Raw genomic sequence first — 21708 nt, 5'->3', positions numbered from 1 at the left:
ACTATATTTACGAATTGATTTTGCCACATGTCTTTTTTACAATCAATTTCATGACTACTGAAATTGATGACATGATTTCCGAAAAAATATGACATGGATAATTACATTTAATATTGATATTTTTTTTTGGTAAACTTTTTTAAAATATGGTAATAGCTCATACACCATCTATAAAATAAATATATTCATATATAACATTTCAAATTTCGAAATATTATTATTTTGTATACTTATACAATTTGTATTACTAAAGTTTTCAAAAATTTCTACATTTTTTAAAAAATTTTAATATATTATCGTAAGATTATTAGTTTTATATATTTACAAATTTTATAATATTGTTTAGGTTAAATATTTGATAATTATACAATTTTATATTATTTTTATTAGTTTTATACAAATTGATTTAATATATATCAAATCTATATTAAATATTAGTAAGAAAATAGTAAAATTTATAATATTTAATAAAATTTATTTTTAAATATAAGTTAGATTTAAAAAAACATTTTACTGCAAAACACCTAGTAGAATAGAGATGGGTTGAAGATATTCTAATCCAAACATAAATATAAATGTATCTGAATAAAAAAGGAAAAAAAATTTGCAATTAATAAATTAGGATTTGGATTAAGATTGGATTAGGAAACTGAAAAGAAAGATTTGAAAAATCATGAATATCCAGAAAATATTTTGTTGAATTTATCTTTTTCATATATATATATATTAACCTAAGTTAAACATAATCGTGTACAATTATAAAGCTCCTCCAAGTATTGTATTATGATAGTAGCAACATTTAATTCTCAGTAGTATGATTCTTTGATGATTGTTGAACTCTAGTTTTCTTCGTTTTTCTATTACCCCAATAACACATAGTAAAGAGTACTAAAGAATCATAACACAGAGATATCACCATGTGACAAAACGAAAACTACGATAACATGTGAAGAACATAACAATTGTTGCTCAATATCAAAACATATATATTTAAAATATTGTTTCATCTCCAGGTTACAGGATCATATAATAAAATCTCATTCAACTTTAATCGTCAAGTAATAATAATCTTTCGAGACATCACACATCATGTATCTTATCATATCGTATACCAAATGCAGAAGAAGAAAAAAGAAGATGGCCTACTTATCTAAGGTAGTTAACAAGTGGTTATAAAGTGCCAACAAGTATACCGAAATCATTATTCTTGTCCTCGAACTTTTTTATAAATGGATGACTCTGAGATCATGAACAAGAATCGAATGTTTCATCAAAAGATCCAAAAGGTTGTTATCAAGAGAGAAAAATAGAGCGAGTAAAACTATTTCGAATTTTAATTGCTATAATTGATAAATGTAGTGTTTAGTTTAAATCTAGCTAAAAGATCTTATCACAATATAGGAGATAAACTGCATTAATAACTTGATGGCCCGAATCCAAGTATAAATGAAAAGGTATCTAAATAAAATGGAAATTTTTTTGCAATTAATAAATTAGGATTAGGAAAAACAAAATATTGAAATTAAAAAAAAAGGAAAGATTGAAAAATTAGATTTTTGTTGATTTTTTTTGCTTTTTTTTCTTCATATATATTAAACCCTAAAACTAGGATTCGTTTTCATCTCTCTGCTGCGTAAAATTCGTGAGAGCATTAAAATTCGTCGGGACAAACAAAAATATGGTGAAAGAGAGGTTCAACGAGTTACCAGATGAACTGATCGTGACGATACTCTCAAAGCTACCGACGTTTAAAGAAAGCGTTGCAACACGTCTCATATCAAGACGGTACGAGGATCCTTGGAACCTTGCGCAGGACGTCACGCTTGAAGATAACGATGAGGAGAGTGTCATGACGTTTCTCTATGGATCTTTTTTGTCTAACGATGCTCCAGCTCTACAGAGGTTGCGTCTCAAGCTTACCCGGAAACATTCGGCTTCAGACATCGACTTTTGGGTTCAAACCGCGGTTAACCGAAACGTGAGAAAGCTGAGATTCGACTTGTCTGGTGGAACCCTAGAACTGCCGAGTTGCTTGAGCACATGCACAACCCTAAAATCGTTGATACTACGTGACGTACTTATCGAGGCTGTTCCTTGGGGTTTTCGTTTGCCATCTCTCAGAAGTCTACACCTTTTCTCGGTTAACTTCTCGATTGGTGATTCCGTTGCAAATCTTTTAAAAATCTTCCCCCATCTTGAATATTTGGTTTTAAACCAAATCAGATATGATGTGGACCATGTGGATAGTGAGTTTGCTCCACTTCGGTTCTTCTTATCATCACTCAAAAGTCTTCACCTTTGCTCGGTTATATTCTCCGGCAAAAATCCCGTTACACGTTTTTTACGTAGCTGTCCGGTTCTTGAAACTTTGGTTATAAATCAAACCAAATGTGCCTACGAGATGTTCGAGGTTGTTTTTCCACCAAGATCTTGTCTGTCATCATCACTCAAAACCCTACACCTTTTTTCGGTTAACTTCTCGAGTGATGAATCTGTTGTAAAGCTTTTAGAAAATTGTAAGGCTCTTGAAGACTTGGTCATAACCCGAACCAGAGATGACAATGTGTGGTTATTCAATATCACCGTGCCTACTCTCAAGAGCTTATCTATTAATAACGCGAAGGTGAAACGCGCTGATGCTCCTGGGTTTGTTATAAATGCTCCTAATTTGGAGAGATTGAGCATTAAGGATACCGTCAGTAACTTTCTAATGTTTGGATATATGCCCGAGGTGACCACGGCAAATATTGAGGCTGTTTGTGACCAATCTGAAAATTTTATAGGGTCTCTTACCTTCATCCAACATCTGTCTCTCTGTTCTCCAACGTCAAAGACTCCATATACTAGCGGCACTGTCTTCTTCTTCCTCGAACATCTAGAGCTATGTACGTGTTCTGCTAGATGGGCGAAACTACTTGGCTCTATACTCAATGACGCTCCAAGACTTCAGTCTATCAAGCTTAAGTCGAAATGTAGCGCTCCTTTCAAGCGTCCGTTGGAACTCTGGACCGAACCAACAGTTGTTCCAGAATGTTTACTGAAGCATCTTGAGATCTTGGAATGGAGAGAATATGATGGCACAGAGCAAGAGAGGAAAGTGGCTGCGTACATACTAGGAAACGCTACTTTTCTAAAGATGGCTACATTCTCGACAAGGTGCGGAGACGAATGTAAAGAGTTGAAGAAAATGTCCAGAGTTTCAGAGATATGTCAGTTAGTGTTTGAGTAAGCTCTTAGATTAGAGTGTGTCTCTGGAAAACAGGAGAGGTTCTTAGCTTCTTTCTTCCTTGTTCCGTGTCTCTTATGAGATAGTGTGTCTCTGAAAGACTAGAGAGTTTTCTTCTGTTTACATTCCAGAAAAACAAAGACAAAATCAAATATAATGTAAAACAGTCTGAAAACATAATTATGTACACTTACAAAGCTCTCCAAATTTATCCCTATATATTAGTTGAGGAGCATTTTTAATAAAAGTATTAAATGTATAAAAGCAACCTTACCGGTTCACATTCAAACTAGATATCTCAAAACAAAAAAAAATATTATTATTTGATCAGTATTCATTTAAAGATTAATTTTTGTTTTATGCTTTAAAGCAAATACAATTAGGCAAAAGACATGTGGTCATATGGCGTTTTTAAACTTGTGCCAGAAGTTCGCCTGCAAGGACCTTCATCTCTTCTCTTTCATACATTTTATATTTTATAATTTTTTTCTTAGATACTCTATCCAGAAATCACGAGAAGAAGTGTTCTAAGTTATTAACAAAAATGACATCACCATAACACTACAAGAAAACACGCTATATTCCGACGGACGTTCCGACGGACAACAAAGTCGTCGGACGAATTTGACGATTTTCCGACGGCATTCCGACGAAACCAAAAAATACAACTTCGTCAGAAATTCGTCGGAATATACCGACGACTTTCCGACCAAAGAGTGAGCGTCGGTATATACCGACGCAATTCCGACGACATTCTGATTTAATATATAACCGTTACGTTCGTCCGAAATTCGTCGGTATATACTGACGACTTTCCGACGACCTTGCGATCAATAATATAACCGTCGCTGTCATCGGAAGTTCGTCGGCATATACCGACGAATTTCTGACGAACCTTTTGACCGTTGCCGACAAATACATATGACCATTTTATAGCCGTTGAAATAGGAATTCCGACGGATATGACCGTTAGGATCGTCGGAATTCCGTCGGAATGTCGTCGGACTGCCGTAAGCAATTTCCTATAAATACAACCTCTCCTCATTCAACTCATTCACTCCTCATTCAACTCATTCACTCCTCATTCTCTCTTCACTCTCTCTAATCATAACAATTCCGAGAAAATCATGTCTTTAGGAGTTTATTATCGTTCGTGGATGGATAAACCTCATATGGATCCCAACACCAATTTACTTTCTGAAGAATACGGTCAAGGGATTGGAGAATTCATGAAGCTTGTTGAACAGCAACCGGATGCAAAAACCGGTATGTTAAGATGTCCCTGCTCTACTTGCAATAATAATAGGATTATAAGAGAATTTGATGTTTGGACTCATTTGTATATGAGAGGATTTTCACGTAATTATAAAGTTTGGTATCTTTATGGGGAAACTGGTTATGAATATGGTAGTACTAGCGAACCTCAGCCTGTTAGCGAACCTCAGCCTGATATTAGGTTAGAAGAACCTAGATCAGATATAGATTATGGTGTAGGTACTGTGAAAATGGTACATGATCATTATAGAGGGGAAGAACCAAATCCCGAATCTAGGAGATTTTTTGACATGTTGGATGCCGGAAACAACCTTTGTATAAAGGTTGTAGAGATGGTCATTCACCCTTATCATCTGCAACTAAATTGATGGGTATTAAGACAGACTATAATTTGGCTGAAGAATGTGTGGATGCGATTACTGATTTTGTCAAAGGTATTCTACCTGAGGATAATCTTGCACCGGGTTCATACTACGAGGTTCAGAAACTTGTTGCGGGTCTTCAACTACTGTACAAAGTGATAGATGTATGTATTGACAACTGCATGATCTACTGGGGAGGGGATAAGGAACGGGATAACTGCAAATTTTGTAGGAAACCTCGTTATCAGGAGACGAGGGGAAGAGTTCCGATCCCGTTCAAAAGGATGTAGTATTTGCCTTTGACGGAAAGATTGCAGAGGTTGTATCAGTGTGAGCGCACAGCAAAAGCAATGAGATGGCATGCAGAGCATTCCACAAATGGTGAGATTAGACATCCTTCAGATGCGAAGGCTTGGAAACATTTCCAGTCAACATATCCAGAATTTACGAAAGAGAGAAGAAATGTTTATCTTGGATTATGTACTGATGGTTTTAGCCCATTTGGAAAGAGTGGAAGACAGTATTCTCTATGGCCAGTTATTGTGACACCGTACAACTTACCGCCAAGCTTGTGCATGCGACGAGAGTTTTTGTTCCTCTCAATTCTCGTCCCCGGGCCAGAGCATCCTAAGAGATCACTAGACGTGTTTCTTCAACCACTGATATATGAGTTGCAACAACTATGGGCGCATGGTTTTGAGACATACAATGTTTCGTGAAAAGAAAATTTTTATATGCGGGCAGTACTTATGTGGACAATAAGTGACTTTCCAGCATATGGTATGTTATCCGGATGGACAACACATGGGAGACTATCATTTCCATATTGTCAAGATGACACAGATGCTTTCCAACTAAAGCACGGAAGGAAAACGTGTTGGTTTGACTGTCACAGAATATTTCTACCACCTGATCATCCATACTGTAGGAGTAAGACTTTGTTTAAGAAGAACAAGCAGGTGTTTGATGGTCCACTTGAGAAAGTTAGTGGGGAAAAATTGTGGAAGCAGTTGAGGGATTTTGGTGCAGGGAGGACGCCAGACGTAGGTGGACATGAAAACATTCGAGTCGATGCGGTTGGAGAGCTACATAACTGGCACAAAAAGAGTATTTTCTGGGATCTGCCATATTGGGCGGATCATCTATTGCGGCATAATTTAGATGTCATGCATATCGAGAAGAACTTTTTCGACAATCTGATGAACACAATCCTTAACATCCAAGATAAAACGAAGGATAATTTGAAGTCAAGGTTGGATTTAGTCGATATTTGTGATCGTTCTAAACTTCACGTTGATGAGAACGGTACGGCCCCTTTTCCCATTTATCGGCTAGATGGTACTGGAAAAGAAGAGTTCTTTGATTGGATTACAGATAGAGTAAAATTTCCAGACGGTTATTCATCAAATTTGCGAAACTGCGTTGATAGAAGCGAAGGAAAGTTTACTGGCTTGAAGAGTCATGATTGTCATATAATTATGCAGCGCCTCCTTCCGTTTGCTTTTTCCGCACTATTGCCACGTAATGTTCATGAAGTAATTGCAGGTATAAGTGTTTTTTCGCGATTTATGCACCAGAGCAGTGACTGCAGAGGGTATTAGTAATCTGAAGGCAAACATACCAGTCAGCATGTGCAACCTCGAGAAGATATTTCCTCCACCATTCTTTGATGTAATGGAACATCTTGCTATTCATCTCGCAAGAGAATTGGAACTTAGTGGTCCTGTGCAGTACCGATGGATGTATCTTTTTGAGAGTTATATGCATCATCTGAAGAAGAAGGTCAAAAATTTAAGCAAGGTGGAAGGATTTATAGTCGCCCAGGTGATCAATGAAGAAACTGCAATCTTTGCTGAAAACTATTTTCCATCAGAAGTGCATACAAAAAACCGAAGACCTGCTCGGCATGATGACAGAGGGTAGAGGGCAACATATCATGTTACTGTCCCAAGCATGGTCACGGAAATAGGACGACTTAGTGGAAAACCCACGAAGCGGAGACTTACGGAGACTGAGCACGCTCATTTGCAAACATATTTGCTCACCAACTGTGAAGATGTTCTACAATATGAGAGGTAAAAATAGTTATTCATTTAATTTTTTTGATTAATATAAAATAATTTTATTTTATATTGATAATATCTTTTTATATAGTTTTTATATGGCAGAGTTGCGTATGACTCACAGGCATTCGACGGATACGTGTCCGTCGGAATCATTAAAGATAAAAACCCTGGAGGTTTCCTTCTTCGTCATTTCCGCCTCTCTCTCTCAACTCTCTCTGATTTCTCTCTCTTTGACGGCGACTCCGGCGATTTGCAAGCTCCCATTTCCGGCGATTCCTCTTCCCACCGTCAGATCTCTTCCCCCACTCCACAAATCATGTAAGATTCTATAAAACCTTTGTGTATTTCAATTTTTTAGGGTTTAGGAAGTTAGATCTTAGGATTTAAGGTTGTTTGATTGAAAACTTTAAGATTGAATGGATAGTTTAGGATCTATTAGTTAGGATTGTTGTTTGGATTGTTGTTTTAATTTTTTTTGGATTGAAAACGTTTTTGTATTTTTAAAATTATTTTTGGGGTTTCAAGTAATATATTATATATAATAAAACGTTTTTTTAAAAGTTTTATATATATTTAACAACCTTTTCTATATTTATAAACGTTTTATAAATATTTTTTTTTAGATAAAACAATTTTATATTTGCTTATATAGATAAAAACGTATATATATTTTTTATATATATTTAACAACCAGTTCTATATTTATAAACATTTTTAAAAATATTTTTAATTTTTTTATACATACATATATATATATATATATCATTTTTAGATGTAAAAATAATTTTTAATATATTTAACAACCATTTCTATATTTATAGTTTTTTTAAAACATTTATAATTTTTTTTATACATACATATATAAAAATCATTTTTAGATTTAAATATATAAATTAAAAAATTTTAAATAGAAAATCATTTTTTAATATATTTAACAATCTTTTGATGTATTAACATTTATTTTTTAGGTCCGAGGAAGCACGCCATTCCGCATCCCGTCGTTCTGCACCCTGTGGCGGCCGAGGTAGTTCGGCGAGCAGTTCCCGTCCATCGGGATCATCTCACGAACAAAACTCGGTTCCCGCATATGTCCCCGCTCCCGCTCTCGCTCCATATATTCCCGCTCCAGCTGCTCAGGAGGATCCGGGGGTCATGTCAGTTCAACAATTGGTTCAACAACCAGGTCGAGAGCATCTCCCGGTTCTCCATCCCAACCCACGACCAGGACATACAACTTGGTTAGTATTTTTATTTTATTTGTAGTGTTTTTCCATTAATTAACTTTCTAACATGCATTTTTTTTAAAGGTTCAACAAGTCGAGCAATGACATTAGCAGAAGCATCAACAATATGATGTATTCCATGCTCCATACCGGATATTCGAAGTGGAGTGTGATTCCTGGCGAGGACCGGGAGTTGTGGTTTCGTCAGTTTGCGGTAACTCTTCAGTTTTTTTTAAAGCATTTTCCAATTTTTTTATATATATCTACTAATTAAATTATGTGTGTTTTGTAGCAAGAGTTCAATTGGGAGTCCGGTCTCACGGAAACAGTCCGTCAGAAATTCAACGAAAAGGCCATGGACTCTTATACGAAGCAGATCAACTCTTGGAAGACAGTATGGCAGAAGAACAAGAGGCCACGGTACATCAACGGGACGGTGTGGGAGCAGTTGATAGTCCATTGGGAGAAGGACGACACTGCAGCGACGTCTCTTAAGAACTCCAAGAACCGGAAGAGCGATCGTGGCGGGAAAGGTATGTATGTGCACAACCTCGGCGCTTGCTCTATGTCTTCTAAGGAGGATCAACTTGTAAGTTCTATTTTTTTTATCTTTATATTTATTTAAATAAATATTTTTATATATTCTTTGGCTAATGACTATTTTTTAGATTGAAGCAAATGACGGTATTCCCGTTGATCGTCTTCAACTTATTAAGGAGGCTCACACTAACAAGAAGACGGGTCAAATTCAGGACGCCGTGATCAGATCCGTCGTTGACTTGGTGGAAACTCAAAAAGAAGATCTTCTATCTTCTTAGCCTCTCTCTGATGACGGCGATTCTACGGGAGCTTCAACCAACATGTTCCGATTGCAAATAAATGAGATGGTCGAAAAGGTAATTTTTTTATTAATATATTCATTTTATAATGTAGTTTACTAGCTTTAAATATTTTTGTAGGCGGTTCCTAAAAGGAAAGAAGGACGTTTAGTTGGGTTGGCCCGCTGTGCTTCTTCGTATCCGACGTCTTCTTCGCAAGTTCCGTATACCGATCTCATGATTCTAGAGCAGCTACAGAACAAAGATGAACGGATTGTGGCATTGGAGGAGCAGAACGTCACTATTCTTTCTGAGAATGCCACTATCCTTGCTCAGCTGGAATCCCAAAAGAAGACCAACGCCGAGATATTGGAAAAGCTAGATCGTTTGTTGCCTTAGGGTTCTTAGTTTTTTATGAAATTTAAAACTTGATGAATATTTTTTTTTCTATTTAAGTTTCTATGAATTTAAATTCTATAATATTATTAGTTTTAAATTTCAGATTTTATGTATATATTAATTTTTAATACAAAAAATGGTATATTCTGACGAATCAGAGTCGTCAGAATATACCGACAAACCGGTTCGTCGAAATATACTGACAAATCATAGTCGTCGGAATATACCAACGAGTATAGGTCGTCAGAATATACTGACGAATTAGTGTTGTCGGAATATTCAGACTAACCTGCTTGTCACTATATTTCGACGACTCTAATTCGTCAGTATATTCTGACGACCTAATTCGTCGAAATATAGTGTTTCCGATGAATTCTGTTCTCAGAATATGTTATCGGAGTGTCGTCGAAATTTCGTCAGAATGTGGTTTATCGGTATTCGTCAGAAAGTCGTCGGAAACTCTGACGAAATTTTGACGAATTTTTTTTTCCGACAAAATGATACCGACGACCACTGTCGTCAGAAATTCGTCAGTATCCGCCAATTCCGACGAACTTCTTACGATTTTGTCCGTCAGTATCCGCCTGTTTTCTTGTAGTGTAATAGGTCTTTTCACATCATTAAATTAAAAGCCATATTTTATTAGATTTATTATTAAAATGCTATTTCTATAATATTATTAGAATTGTTAATTACAAATATATCATTAATGAATTGATTTTACTATACCTAATTGCTAAAATACTTCTTCTATTTTTATTTTTTGTTTTAATAAATTATTTTTAAAATCACTTTAATAAATTACCAACTTTTCTATTTAAAATTTAATTTAATTAGATACCAATTTTATAAATATTTTCTTTAATTTTTTTCCTAAATCCCGTTACTTAAATCAACATTCTTAGGATATTAAATATCTAATATCTCTCTTTCTAATAAAAAAAATATAGAATATCAGATTTTAAAAAAAAAATTGTTTTATTTTCTTATAAATTTTCGTAAATATTATTTACTTTTGATTTTATAATTATAAATTTCTTATTTCTAGACAAAATTTATCTTAATTTTATGCAATTTTCTTTTAATTATATTTAATTATAAATTTCAATTTTAATAATATTTTAATGCTTCTATATAGTTCTAATAAAATAAAGGAAAGCAGATTTAAGACATTTTCATAATTTTTGGACTGTTTATAATTGTAGATTTCTAATTTGTAGCCAAATTTTATCTTAGGTTTTATGTAATTTATTTTTATAATTGTTTTTAAATGCATTTTTTCAGAATTATTTGAATGTTTCGTATCTATAAAAATAAACCACTAATTCTCACAATTTTAAATCTTCATGGATATCTTCGAATCTTACATATTCATAAAAATTATATATTGTTCATCGAAAAACAATTTTGACATTTAAAATTAGTTTCCTAAACTGGTGATTTTAAAATCAGTCCACAGCCTTTTAAGATTTAGTTATTGAAAGATTTCTATAGATGGTTATGAAATTTTCCCAATATATCTGCGGAAATTATTATACCGATTTTACTTATATTATATCTCAAAACATCAACAAGAATTTCTTAGTTGGTAAGTTTTTCTTTTAACATACCAATTTTTTGTTAGTCTAAATAGTCTATTTTAAATCTTTGTTTTATCCATGATTAACAACCTATACCAAGTTTAAACAAAATTGGAATTTCTGAAACAATTATTATAGCTAAATAGAATATTTTACAAAATAGAGTAGTTAAAACATCAGCTGGAAGGTGTGCTTCGTCGCTGGTTTGAGGTGTATTCGAGATGATATATTGATTATGCGGTCTTTTTCTTTTAGTTCAGTTTTGATCTAGATCCAACTTTCCATTTGTAACCAATATTATTCTTTCATCAATCAATATAAAAATTAATAAAAAAAGAGTAGTTAAAATATCGCAACTCAACAATTCTTAAATAACTATTTTAATTAATTATCATAAATTTATATAAAATAAATATTAATAAAATTTATATTTTAGTTTTTAACAGAAATTTATTTATGCACATGAGCGCATAAAAAATCACCTATTTATACTAAAAATGAATGACCACAACGAAACTTAACAATTCTAACATTTCCATAGATTTATTTCATCTTATATATTAAAACAGAAGTAACATTCTTTATTCATGTGTGATTTTTTAAAGAATGGACCTAATAGATCTATTCATAGAAAGTCATGTTACATTTAATCTCTAATCTTATCATTTAAATTTTGGGCCAACCAGAAATTTTTATCGGGCTATCAATAATTAGATTTAAACAATAGATGATTCATTGAATTTATAGACAGTATAAATTAAATAGATATAATTTAATATTGTAATACTATACTTCCATATGTTAATTATTTAAATATTTGTCGATGTTAACTTTTAAAATTATAAAATGAAAATTTAAATAACAAAAATCATATTATCTAACAATGATTAATCTTTACTACCTTAAACCAATGAAAATAAATTTTAAACTATATCATTTATTTTAAAAATTAAACAAAAACTAAATGTTTAATTATTTACTCGATAATATAAATCTATGAAGCGATAAGTTTAATTTTTTAAAAGCTTTCTAAATTTGTGAAATGTTACAATATTTTTGAATATGACAATAAAACAATGTTTTACTAATCTTTATATATATAGTTACGATTTTAATAGTAAAATAATAATCCGAAAATATATATATATAGAAGAAAGATACAAATACATGTGAAAATTTGAAACAATCTATTAAATGAAAAAAATATACGGTAAACTTATTATGTTTTTAAAATTAATAGACACACATATATTATAATATATACCAATTTAGAATTGAAAACAAAATATTTATATAAAAATAAATAAAAATAAAAATCCGCGCGGTAGCGCAGATCGAGGTCTAGTTATTAATTATAGTAGTAAAATAAATTTATATATTACGAAAGTGGGACTTAAAAAAATATATTATTTTGATTTGGAAAACAGTATACGTATTACTATATTACGAAAGAATGTATTTTATTTTATTTTCAATAAAACATTATTTTTGTTGAGTTTTGCTAAAACCACATTGTATGTTTATATTTATGTTGAATTTTTTTAATACAAAGTTTATATATATGTGCTCCCTTTTAATAACGTACACGTAAAACCGTTTATCAAACAGAACTTATACGTGATAGAGTTTTATTCCTTTTCTAAATACTTTGATTTCGGTCACTATAAATAGTAGATGGATACATTATATTTGAATCGAATTTTTTTTTGCATGATTTAAACTCACTCAATTCGTTTCGAAAATGTCAATCTCAGTTTCGACCGTCTTTGGGATTACAGGGAACATAACCTCGTTTTTATATGTTCTGCTTAACTCCAATGTAAGTATATATTCTTCCTTCTCTTTAATGAGTGGCGAACCCAGAAAATAATTTTACTGGTGTTATAAGTATAATCGATTAAATTTTATATAATTTAAAGTTTATAAATTATTTTAATATTAATTATTAGAATAACTGTAATACATACTTGACATAATTTAAAGTGAAAAACTGATTTAAAATTAATTGGAAAATATAACTTAAAATAAGTATTTTGTTGGGAAAATTAGAATAAATATTATAACAAAAATATTTAAAACATATAAAAAGCAAGAAAGTATAAGTTTTTCAAAAGTAAAAATTTATAAAAAAATAAGTAAGAATAATGTAGGTTTCCCTGTGATCAGTAGGCATTAACTACATGTCCTGCGTGATACATATTTTCTACATCTCATTAATTCTACCTCTTCTACGCTCCTAGGTTACGATATTCTATACTAGGAGTCTGTCCGCCCTACGGAAGGATAAGTTTAAAATAAATTTATTATTTTATATTCAATATATTTTAGTTTTATAAATTTTTTGAAATATTATAATAAATTGAACATAATAAATATAATTTTTTTTCTAATGTCATATTGTAAATTTTATTAAATTTGTTAGTTTGAGTTGAAAAAAACCACTAATTAACATTCTTTTTTTAAGAGAACACACAATTAAAAAAAATGTAATGGTGTCTATTTATTCTTTTGGTTTTTTATTTCACTTTGATATATTTCGAGATATAAAGTAAGAATAACTAATACATTTTTTTCTAAGAGTTTCACATTTTTTATAGCTTGAATTCTCGTCTTCGTAATTTTTTTTGGTAAAAACGTCTTTGTAATTTTCTAAGAAGAAGATGTAGTTTAATTTTATTTATTATGAAAGCTGAAATAGAAAATCGAGACCATGGAAATACGTTTTGTGCTCAAACTATAAAAAAACGAATCTGGTTATTTCCTTGTAATAAAAGCATGTGTCATACCGTCATACCGATTGTCTAGATTTGTAATGGTGACATGTTATTGTTGTTCTTATGCTCCGGTAATTTGTCAAGTAACAATCAAGTCTAGTGACTCTAATATTAAGGATTGATTTTTTTATGTGCTTCCAACAATTGGCCATCCAGATTATGTTTAGTTTCTATCCCAAGGAATCTAACCTAGCTTTACACACTTCATGCTCTTTCCTCCATAATATTATTATACCATAGAGATAGAAGCATTGTCATACAATTCTTAGCTGATATGTATCTCCGTTGATGTTGTTTTTATGAAAAAACTCTTATATTATACGTATGTAATGAGAACCGTCAGCGAAACATCGTCGTATTAGGTCATAACTCATAAATGTCCTAAATTAAGCAAAAAATAAAACTCGTAAATTTCATCACTACAAGAAAACATCGTAATTCTGACGGACATTCTGACGGAAAATGAGATCCTCGGAATATTTGGGTTTAATTTCTTCGGAATATACCGATGAAATACCGAGGAAGGCATATTCCTCGGAAAACACCGACGAATATCCGAGGATATATTATAGCCGTTGGAGAGCCGTTGGGGATTTTAACAATTCCGAGGAAATTCCGAGGAAAGAGCCGTTGCCGTCGGTATTCCGTCGGAATTTCCTCGGTATTGCCGGCAGCATTTCATCTATAAATACTCGCACCCCCCCCCAACCTCTTTATTCACTCCATTTCTTCATCCTCTCACATACTATATTTACATACGAATTTGATTGAAAAAGTATGTCTTCTTCAAATTATTATCGTTCTTGGATCGATCGACCTCACTTGGATCCGAACACGAGATTGCTTACGGAAGAATACCAACGAGGTATAAACGAATTCATGGGATTAATTCAACGACAACCGGAAGCAGAAACGGGTATGTTAAGATGTACTTGCTCTAATTGTAAAAATAGAAAGATTATTAAAGAGTGGGATGTTTGGACTCATCTATATTTGAATGGGTTTACACGAAGTTACAAAATTTGGTATCATCATGGAGAAACTGATTATGAATATGGTAGTACTAGCGAACCTCAGCATGCGGTTAGGTTAGAAGAACCAATTAGAATGGATGTAGATTATGGTGTAGGTACTGAGCAGATGGTAAATGATCATTTTAGAGGGGAAGATTTACCCAATGCAGAAGTTATGAGATTTTATGATATGTTGGATGCTGGAAAGCAACCCTTGTTCGAAGATTGCAGAGATGGTCATTCAGCTTTATCATCTGCAACAAGACTGATGGGCATTAAAACAGATTATAATTTGGCTGAAGACTGTGTGGATGCGATTGCTGATTTTGTAAAAGGTATTCTACCTGAGGATAATGTAGCCTCTGGTTCATACTACGAGGTTCAGAAACTGTTAGCTGGTCTTGGTTTATCGTATCAGGTAATAGATGTATGCAGCGATAACTGCATGATTTATTGGAGGGTGGATGAAGAGCGGGTTACATGTAAATTTTGTGGAAAGGATCGTTATAAAGATACGAGTGGAAGAGTTCCAGTGCCATTTAAAAGGATGTGATATTTGCCTTTGACGGAAAGGTTGCAGAGGTTGTATCAGTCTGAACGCACAGCGCAACCAATGAGATGGCATGCGGAGCATTCAACAAATGGTGAGATTAGACATCCTTCAGATGCAAAAGCGTGGAAGCATTTCCAATCAAAATATTCCGACTTTGCGTATGAGAGAAGAAATGTCTACCTTGGATTATGTACTGATGGTTTCAGCCCGTTTGGCAAGAGTGGAAGACAGTATTCTCTATGGCCAGTCATTCTTACACCATACAAGTTACCGCCAAACATGTGCTTGCGAAGAGAGTTTTTGTTTCTCTCCATTCTCGTTTCCGGACCAGAGCATCCTAAGAGATCACTTGATGTGTTTCTTCAGCCACTAATATATGAGTTGCAACAACTATGGGCTCAAGGTGCTGAAACATACGATGTTTCATGTAAAGAAAACTTTCAAATGCGGGCAGTACTTATGTGGACAATAAGTGATTTTCCAGCATATGGTATGTTATCTGGATGGACAACGCATGGAAGGCTATCATGTCCATATTGTCAAGATGACACAGATGCTTTCCAACTAAAGAACGGAAGGAAAAGGTGTTGGTTTGACTGTCATAGACGATTTCTACCACCTGATCATCCATACCGCAGGAGTAAGACTTCGTTTACGAAGAACAAGCAGGTGTTTGATGGTCCACTTGAGGAAGTTAGTGGGAAAGATTCGTTGAAGCAGTTTAGGTATTTTGATGCAGAAAGGACGCCAGATGTAGGTGGACATGAAGACATTCGAGTCAGTGCGGTTGGAGAGCTACATAACTGGCACAAAAGAGTATTTTTTGGGATCTGCAATACTGGAAAAATCATCTGCTGAGGCATAATTTAGATGTCATGCATATTGAGAAGAACTTTTTTGACAATCTCATGAACACGATCCTTAGCGTTCAAGGTAAAACAAAGGATAATTTGAAGTCAAGACTGGATTTAGTCGATATATGTGCTCGTTCAGAACTTCATGTTGATGAGAATGGTAGGGCTCCTTTTCCCATATACCGACTTGATGCAGAGGGAAAAGATGCGTTCTTTTATTGGATTTCAAACGATGTGGAATTTCCAGACGGTTACGCATCTAATTTGCGTAACTGTGTCGACGGAAAGGAAGGAAAGTTTATCGGCTTGAAGAGTCACGATTTCTATGTAATGATGCAGCGCCTCCTTCCGTTTGCCTTCAAGGAACTATTACCACGGAATGTTCATGAAGCAACTGCAGGGATTAGTGCTTTCTTCCGCGATTTATGCACGAGATCAGTGACTCTTGAAGGTATTGAAAATTTGAAGACTAACATAGCCGTGGTTCACTGCAACCTTGAGAAGATATTTCCTCCATCATTTTTTGATGTTATGGAGCATCTTGTTATTCACCTGGCAAAAGAATTGGAACTTGGTGGTCCTGTGCAGTATAGATGGATGTATTTGTATGAGCGGTATATGTACCATTTGAAGAAGATGGTGAAAAATTATAGTAGGGTGGAAGGTTCTATAATCTCACAGATGATAAATTCAGAAACTTCAAACTTTGCCGAGTTCTACTTTCCAGCAGAAGTGCATACCAAAAAAAGAAGACCTGCTCGGCATGATGATAGAGGCGAACGGGCAACATATCATATTACGGTTCCAGACATCTTCACAGATGTTGAACGACTTAGCGGAAAACCAAAGGACCGTCGACTTACTGAGCAGGAGCGCAGTCATTTGCAAACATATTTGCTCACCAACTGCGAAGATGTTCTTCAATATGAGAGGTAAATAAATTAGTTTACAAATTTTTATTTTAACAAGTTGAAATTTGAATCTTAATTAATTATATTATTGTCAAAATATGTACATGATTTTCATGGCAGAAAAGCGGTTCGAATATAGATACGCCACAGAGGAGGAACTTGAAGAACTGAAGCAGAGAGAATTTTCTGGATGGATGCTTATTTATGTTAGTGCTTTACACAAATTAAAATATTATTTATCACATATTTATACTAATTCACATATAATGATATAACATATATATGTGCTATTAATAGGTGTCTGCTGGTATGACCAGAGGTGAAACATTTGACGATTGGATACGCGAGATGGTGCGTGGAGCAGAGTATGTTGTGAAGTCATATCCGAGATTTTGTACTCGAGGATATGCATTCACAACTCAAAAGAGGAAACGTTCGAGTACGACTTATGATGCTGGCGTTTGTTCTGCATCTAGAGATGATGTATACTACGGAAACATACGTGAGATTATGGAAATCAAGTATCCGGGCATGGTTGGATTGCGCTGTACTGTTTTCTATTGTGATTGGTACGACAACACTCCAGATCGAGGTGTGAGAACAGATGCATTTGGTGTTACATCAGTACATTCGAGGTGAAAGTTGCAATATTATGATCCTTTCATTCTTGCTTCTCAAGCCGATCAGGTAATTAAATATACATATATCAATTATTCATAATGATTCATCACCATGTGTATTAATAACACTTATTTACAAATTAAATAATTTTTTAAATGTTACAGGTTTGTTATATCAAGTACCCCCGGGTTAGGAACAGAGATGATCCATAGGTCATTGTTACATCACTCAACCCGAGAGGCCGAGTTCAGGGAAGTTCTGAGCTGGAAGACCCATTACAACCAAGCACATCCGGTAACTTAATTGCAACAGAAGATTTAGCTGCAGTTAGCCTTGTACTCGATTTAACCGACTTTGGAGAGGAAGCCGTCGTTCACGTAGAGGATGAACAAGAGATTGGAGAGTTTCACCAAGATCCAAATTCAGATTCATCTGATGATGATGACTCGTAAACAGAGTAGCATCGCTTTTTTTTTTTAATATAAGAATACCGAGGAAATTCCGAGGGATAATAGGATTTAGGGATTTCTTCGGAATTTCCTCGGAATAGTCCGAGACTTTTTCGACGATTTAAGGCTTTTCTTTTAGGGTTTCTGTTTCCTCGGAAAAGCCTCGGAATATTCCGAAGAATTTCCGAGGAAATCCAAGTGTTCCTCGGAATTTCCTCGGAATAGTCCGAGGAAACTCCGAGGAAGTAAGGTTTTTAAACCGAAAACAACGTTTTGCGGTTTGAATAACACTTATATAACCCTTATTAAGTGTTTTAGACTGATTATGAAGTCAAAAATTTGTTACTTACCCTATAATAAACACTTTTCCGATTGTATGAACGAAATCCCCACAACATAAGAGAAACACTTATACACTTTAATGAACGGTAAAGGGAATACTTACAATTCGTTTTGAAATTTTGCTATTTCATAGTTTATGATCATCTATACAAAGATTCCTCAATGGTATGCATTGCACTTGTATAAGAAATAATATAGGGCAAAAAATTTATGTTTTGAAACCCCAAACATGTGTTCCTCGGAATTTTTTCGGAATATAAATGCTCGGTATGTTTCGGTTACCTAGTCTTGATCTCGGTTTGAAACTGGACCGGACCATAGCCGAAATTTGTGGGCTTTAAAGTCCAATCGGTATTTTCTTTGGGTCCGCTACCGATCCAAAACCGATACTTCGGTGCGGGTTACACTATGGACTTCGGCTTCAGTATATTAAGCCCAGGCCTACTTAGGGTTAAGAACAATCTATCGATTGCTTCTATCTGAAGACTTGAACGCAATCACATATGTTATGAAATCTTGTGACCTGAATCTATCCTCACTGCAATTCACGAAAGTTTCAATCTGATATATGGTATCACATTTTCATTCAATTAAAAAAATTCAAACCGACATAAATTAACGCAACACCATGTTGGTTTTAGAATCATACAAACCCAAATATCCATCCCATGGTAGGAGGTAATATAAAATAGTTTCTCTATCAGCAGCTTGAGTTTCAGAGCCCCGATTCAATCAGATAGTCCCACGACCATATTGCACTGTCCAGGAGCCATTGGTTCTTCAAAGATACCAAACACCAAGGCTTGTATGGTCTTCGTGATGGTAACACCCCCAGCTCCCTAAAAACACAACACCAGTTCGTAAAAAACAACCGTCTTGTAAACAAAAGAAAAAAAAATGCTTCTTCATAGAACCAACCAGAAAAAATTACCTTATTTCCTCGAATGACAGCATTTGGTTATCCTTGGATTACCATGTACTTTGTTCCACCGATGAACAATCCTATTGGGGCAAGTGTTCCAGGCTCCGCAAAGTCATTGTTGATGCCACTGATCTCCTCAGGCTTCAACTAAACAACAACAATAGTAAAAAGGGTAAGAGAAAAGGAGACAATGCAGTATCAAATTTCTCATAAGATTCCATCAAAGAAAATTTCTCATAAGATTCCATTTCAAAAGTCACAACTTTCTGTTTAAACTTTGTGTATATAACTTCTTCTACTGCATCTCTCTCAAATCTTCCAATGGACACCACTAATTAAACCCATGAGGTAACAACATTTATATACTTGTAGAAGTTCCATCAATAATTTCAACTAGAGAAGCCAATCAAGTTAAAGAACTAAACTGATCACGAGCACGTAACACGAGGCCCCAAAAAGGTTGCAGCTTTCAATACAGATCGAACCAGAAACAACAAAGTCTCGTCGAGTCAAACGCACATAGCTAATAAGAATCAGCTATGAGCCCAGACACTACCGTCTTAGCCGAGAATTGCGGCGGCGGTGAGGCGGTTGCCTTCAACGTCTCACATCAAATGATCGTCTTCATAGTCGGCTCTGCTTCGTCTTCTGTGGTTGATCGGAATGTTGTAGAGATAGCGTCAAGAGAGTGGGTGGCAGTAGGCTTGGGCATTCGGATAACTGTTGGCATTAGGATCGGGTTTTATAGGTTTTCGGATTTTTGGGTTTATGCTTTTTAGGCCTCATACTAAAATTTTATTAGTACAGGTCGGATTCAGATAATATCACTTCAGGTTCGGTTCAAAATTGTATTGCATCATAAAACTCATAAAGTAATCATATATCGTACGGATTCGGGTTATATTGGTTCGGTTCGGATATAACCAAAGTAAAAAACAAAATTTTTGAAGTAAAACATAAAGAAAAACATCCAAATTAAATAAAAATTAATCTATCACATATAAAATTGATAAAATAACAATAAAATGTTAAATCAAGCATGAAAACAAACATCATTTGTACAAAATATCATTTGTAAAAAATATGTATTGCCTTATAGAGATTAGACTTTTTATTTTAATGAGCAAATTATAAAATACTTATTTATAACTAATTGTGTACTTAAAGCATTTATTAGAATTTTAATATTTATTATTATATATAATATTACCACAAATATTAAATTTAATAATTGGAATATTTATATATATTTCAAAATACTTATATTGACTATTAATTTCAGATTTTTCGGGTTACCCGTTCGGGTTCTGTTAATAACACTTCGGGTTCGGATATTTTTTGTACCACCCTACAAGACCCGTTCGGGTATTTTTACGTTTCAGGTCGGATAACGGGTCGGGTTTTTTCGGTTCGTGTTCGGTTCGGATTTTGGGTTCTAGATTTTATGCCCAGGCTCAGGTGGCAGTAGCATTTACGCAAATATATAGAGGTATACATGAACGACACGTGTCAGTATGACTTTATACGTTTGTCATCTTATAGGCATTTTGTCAAACTCTTTTTGTTCGAAATAAAAATACCATATCATCTTTTTTTTTATTAACCATATCATCTTTGTAACCAGCGAATAGTTGTTTGACATTGACAACAACAACTCCGTATGTAACTGGAGTTGTCTTTTTTGAGAGACTAGGGGTATAGTCTCCGCGCAAGCGCGAAGCCGGATAAATTATTGATCGTTTTGTAGTTTTGTATATGGGATTTTGTCGTTTATTTTTATCCATTTTTGTTTTTCCGTGTTGTATATAATGGTGATGAACATAACATTTGGAAGTCACACAGTTAGATTAAGTTGATATAAGAATGACCGGCGAATTCATATGCATTATTTTCGTAATGATTTGATCGATCATTAGCGTTATTACCGCTTTCATGTTCAAAAGGTAAAGTTTATGAAGTTGTTTAGTATTTACTTAGGTAGTTTTTAGTATATAAAACAAATAGTGTAAGGAACAAAATATAAAATTTGAATTCAAAAAATTAAACAATTTATCGAACAATAAATTAAATTATTTTCTTATTTTACCTAAATTAATTTCAAAAATATAGAATTGTAATAAACTAGTTTTTAAAAAAATTAATAACTCTAGAAAAAATTATAAAATTATACGGTTGCAAAATTATTTATTTTTAGAGTTTTACTCGACTTTGTTAAAAATAGTTTATGGTGGACAAAAAAAATGTCAGAAATAGGTAAACCAAAAAAATACACCACTGACAAATCTTGTATGAGTTAGAACCCGTCGACGTTTCATTAATA

The 21708-nt window shown here is 33.8% G+C and overlaps 1 protein-coding gene and 1 long non-coding RNA gene across 2 annotated transcripts; one reads left to right on the top strand and one right to left on the bottom strand.

The window, feature by feature from the left end:
* The first annotated feature begins 447 nt into the window (after positions 1–447).
* On the top strand, positions 448–4221 carry LOC106429187 (putative FBD-associated F-box protein At5g56560). Its single transcript, XM_013869922.3, has one exon. The coding sequence runs from the start codon at positions 1679–1681 to the stop codon at positions 3227–3229; it is 1551 nt and encodes a 516-aa protein (XP_013725376.1). The 5' UTR covers positions 448–1678; the 3' UTR covers positions 3230–4221.
* A 14789-nt stretch (positions 4222–19010) lies between these two features.
* LOC106429175 lies at positions 19011–20102 on the bottom strand. Its single transcript, XR_001285767.3, has 3 exons — positions 19814–20102; positions 19398–19535; positions 19011–19305 (listed from the first exon to the last, which is right to left on the bottom strand). It is a non-coding gene; the product is annotated as an uncharacterized LOC106429175 (long non-coding RNA).
* Positions 20103–21708: the final 1606 nt, after the last annotated feature.

The sequence above is a fragment of the Brassica napus genome, chromosome C2 (genome assembly GCF_020379485.1).
Source record: "Brassica napus cultivar Da-Ae chromosome C2, Da-Ae, whole genome shotgun sequence".
NCBI lineage: Eukaryota > Viridiplantae > Streptophyta > Magnoliopsida > Brassicales > Brassicaceae > Brassica > Brassica napus.
The sequence above is the reverse complement of the archived record's forward strand: the minus strand, read 5'-3'. Positions and strand labels throughout refer to the sequence as shown.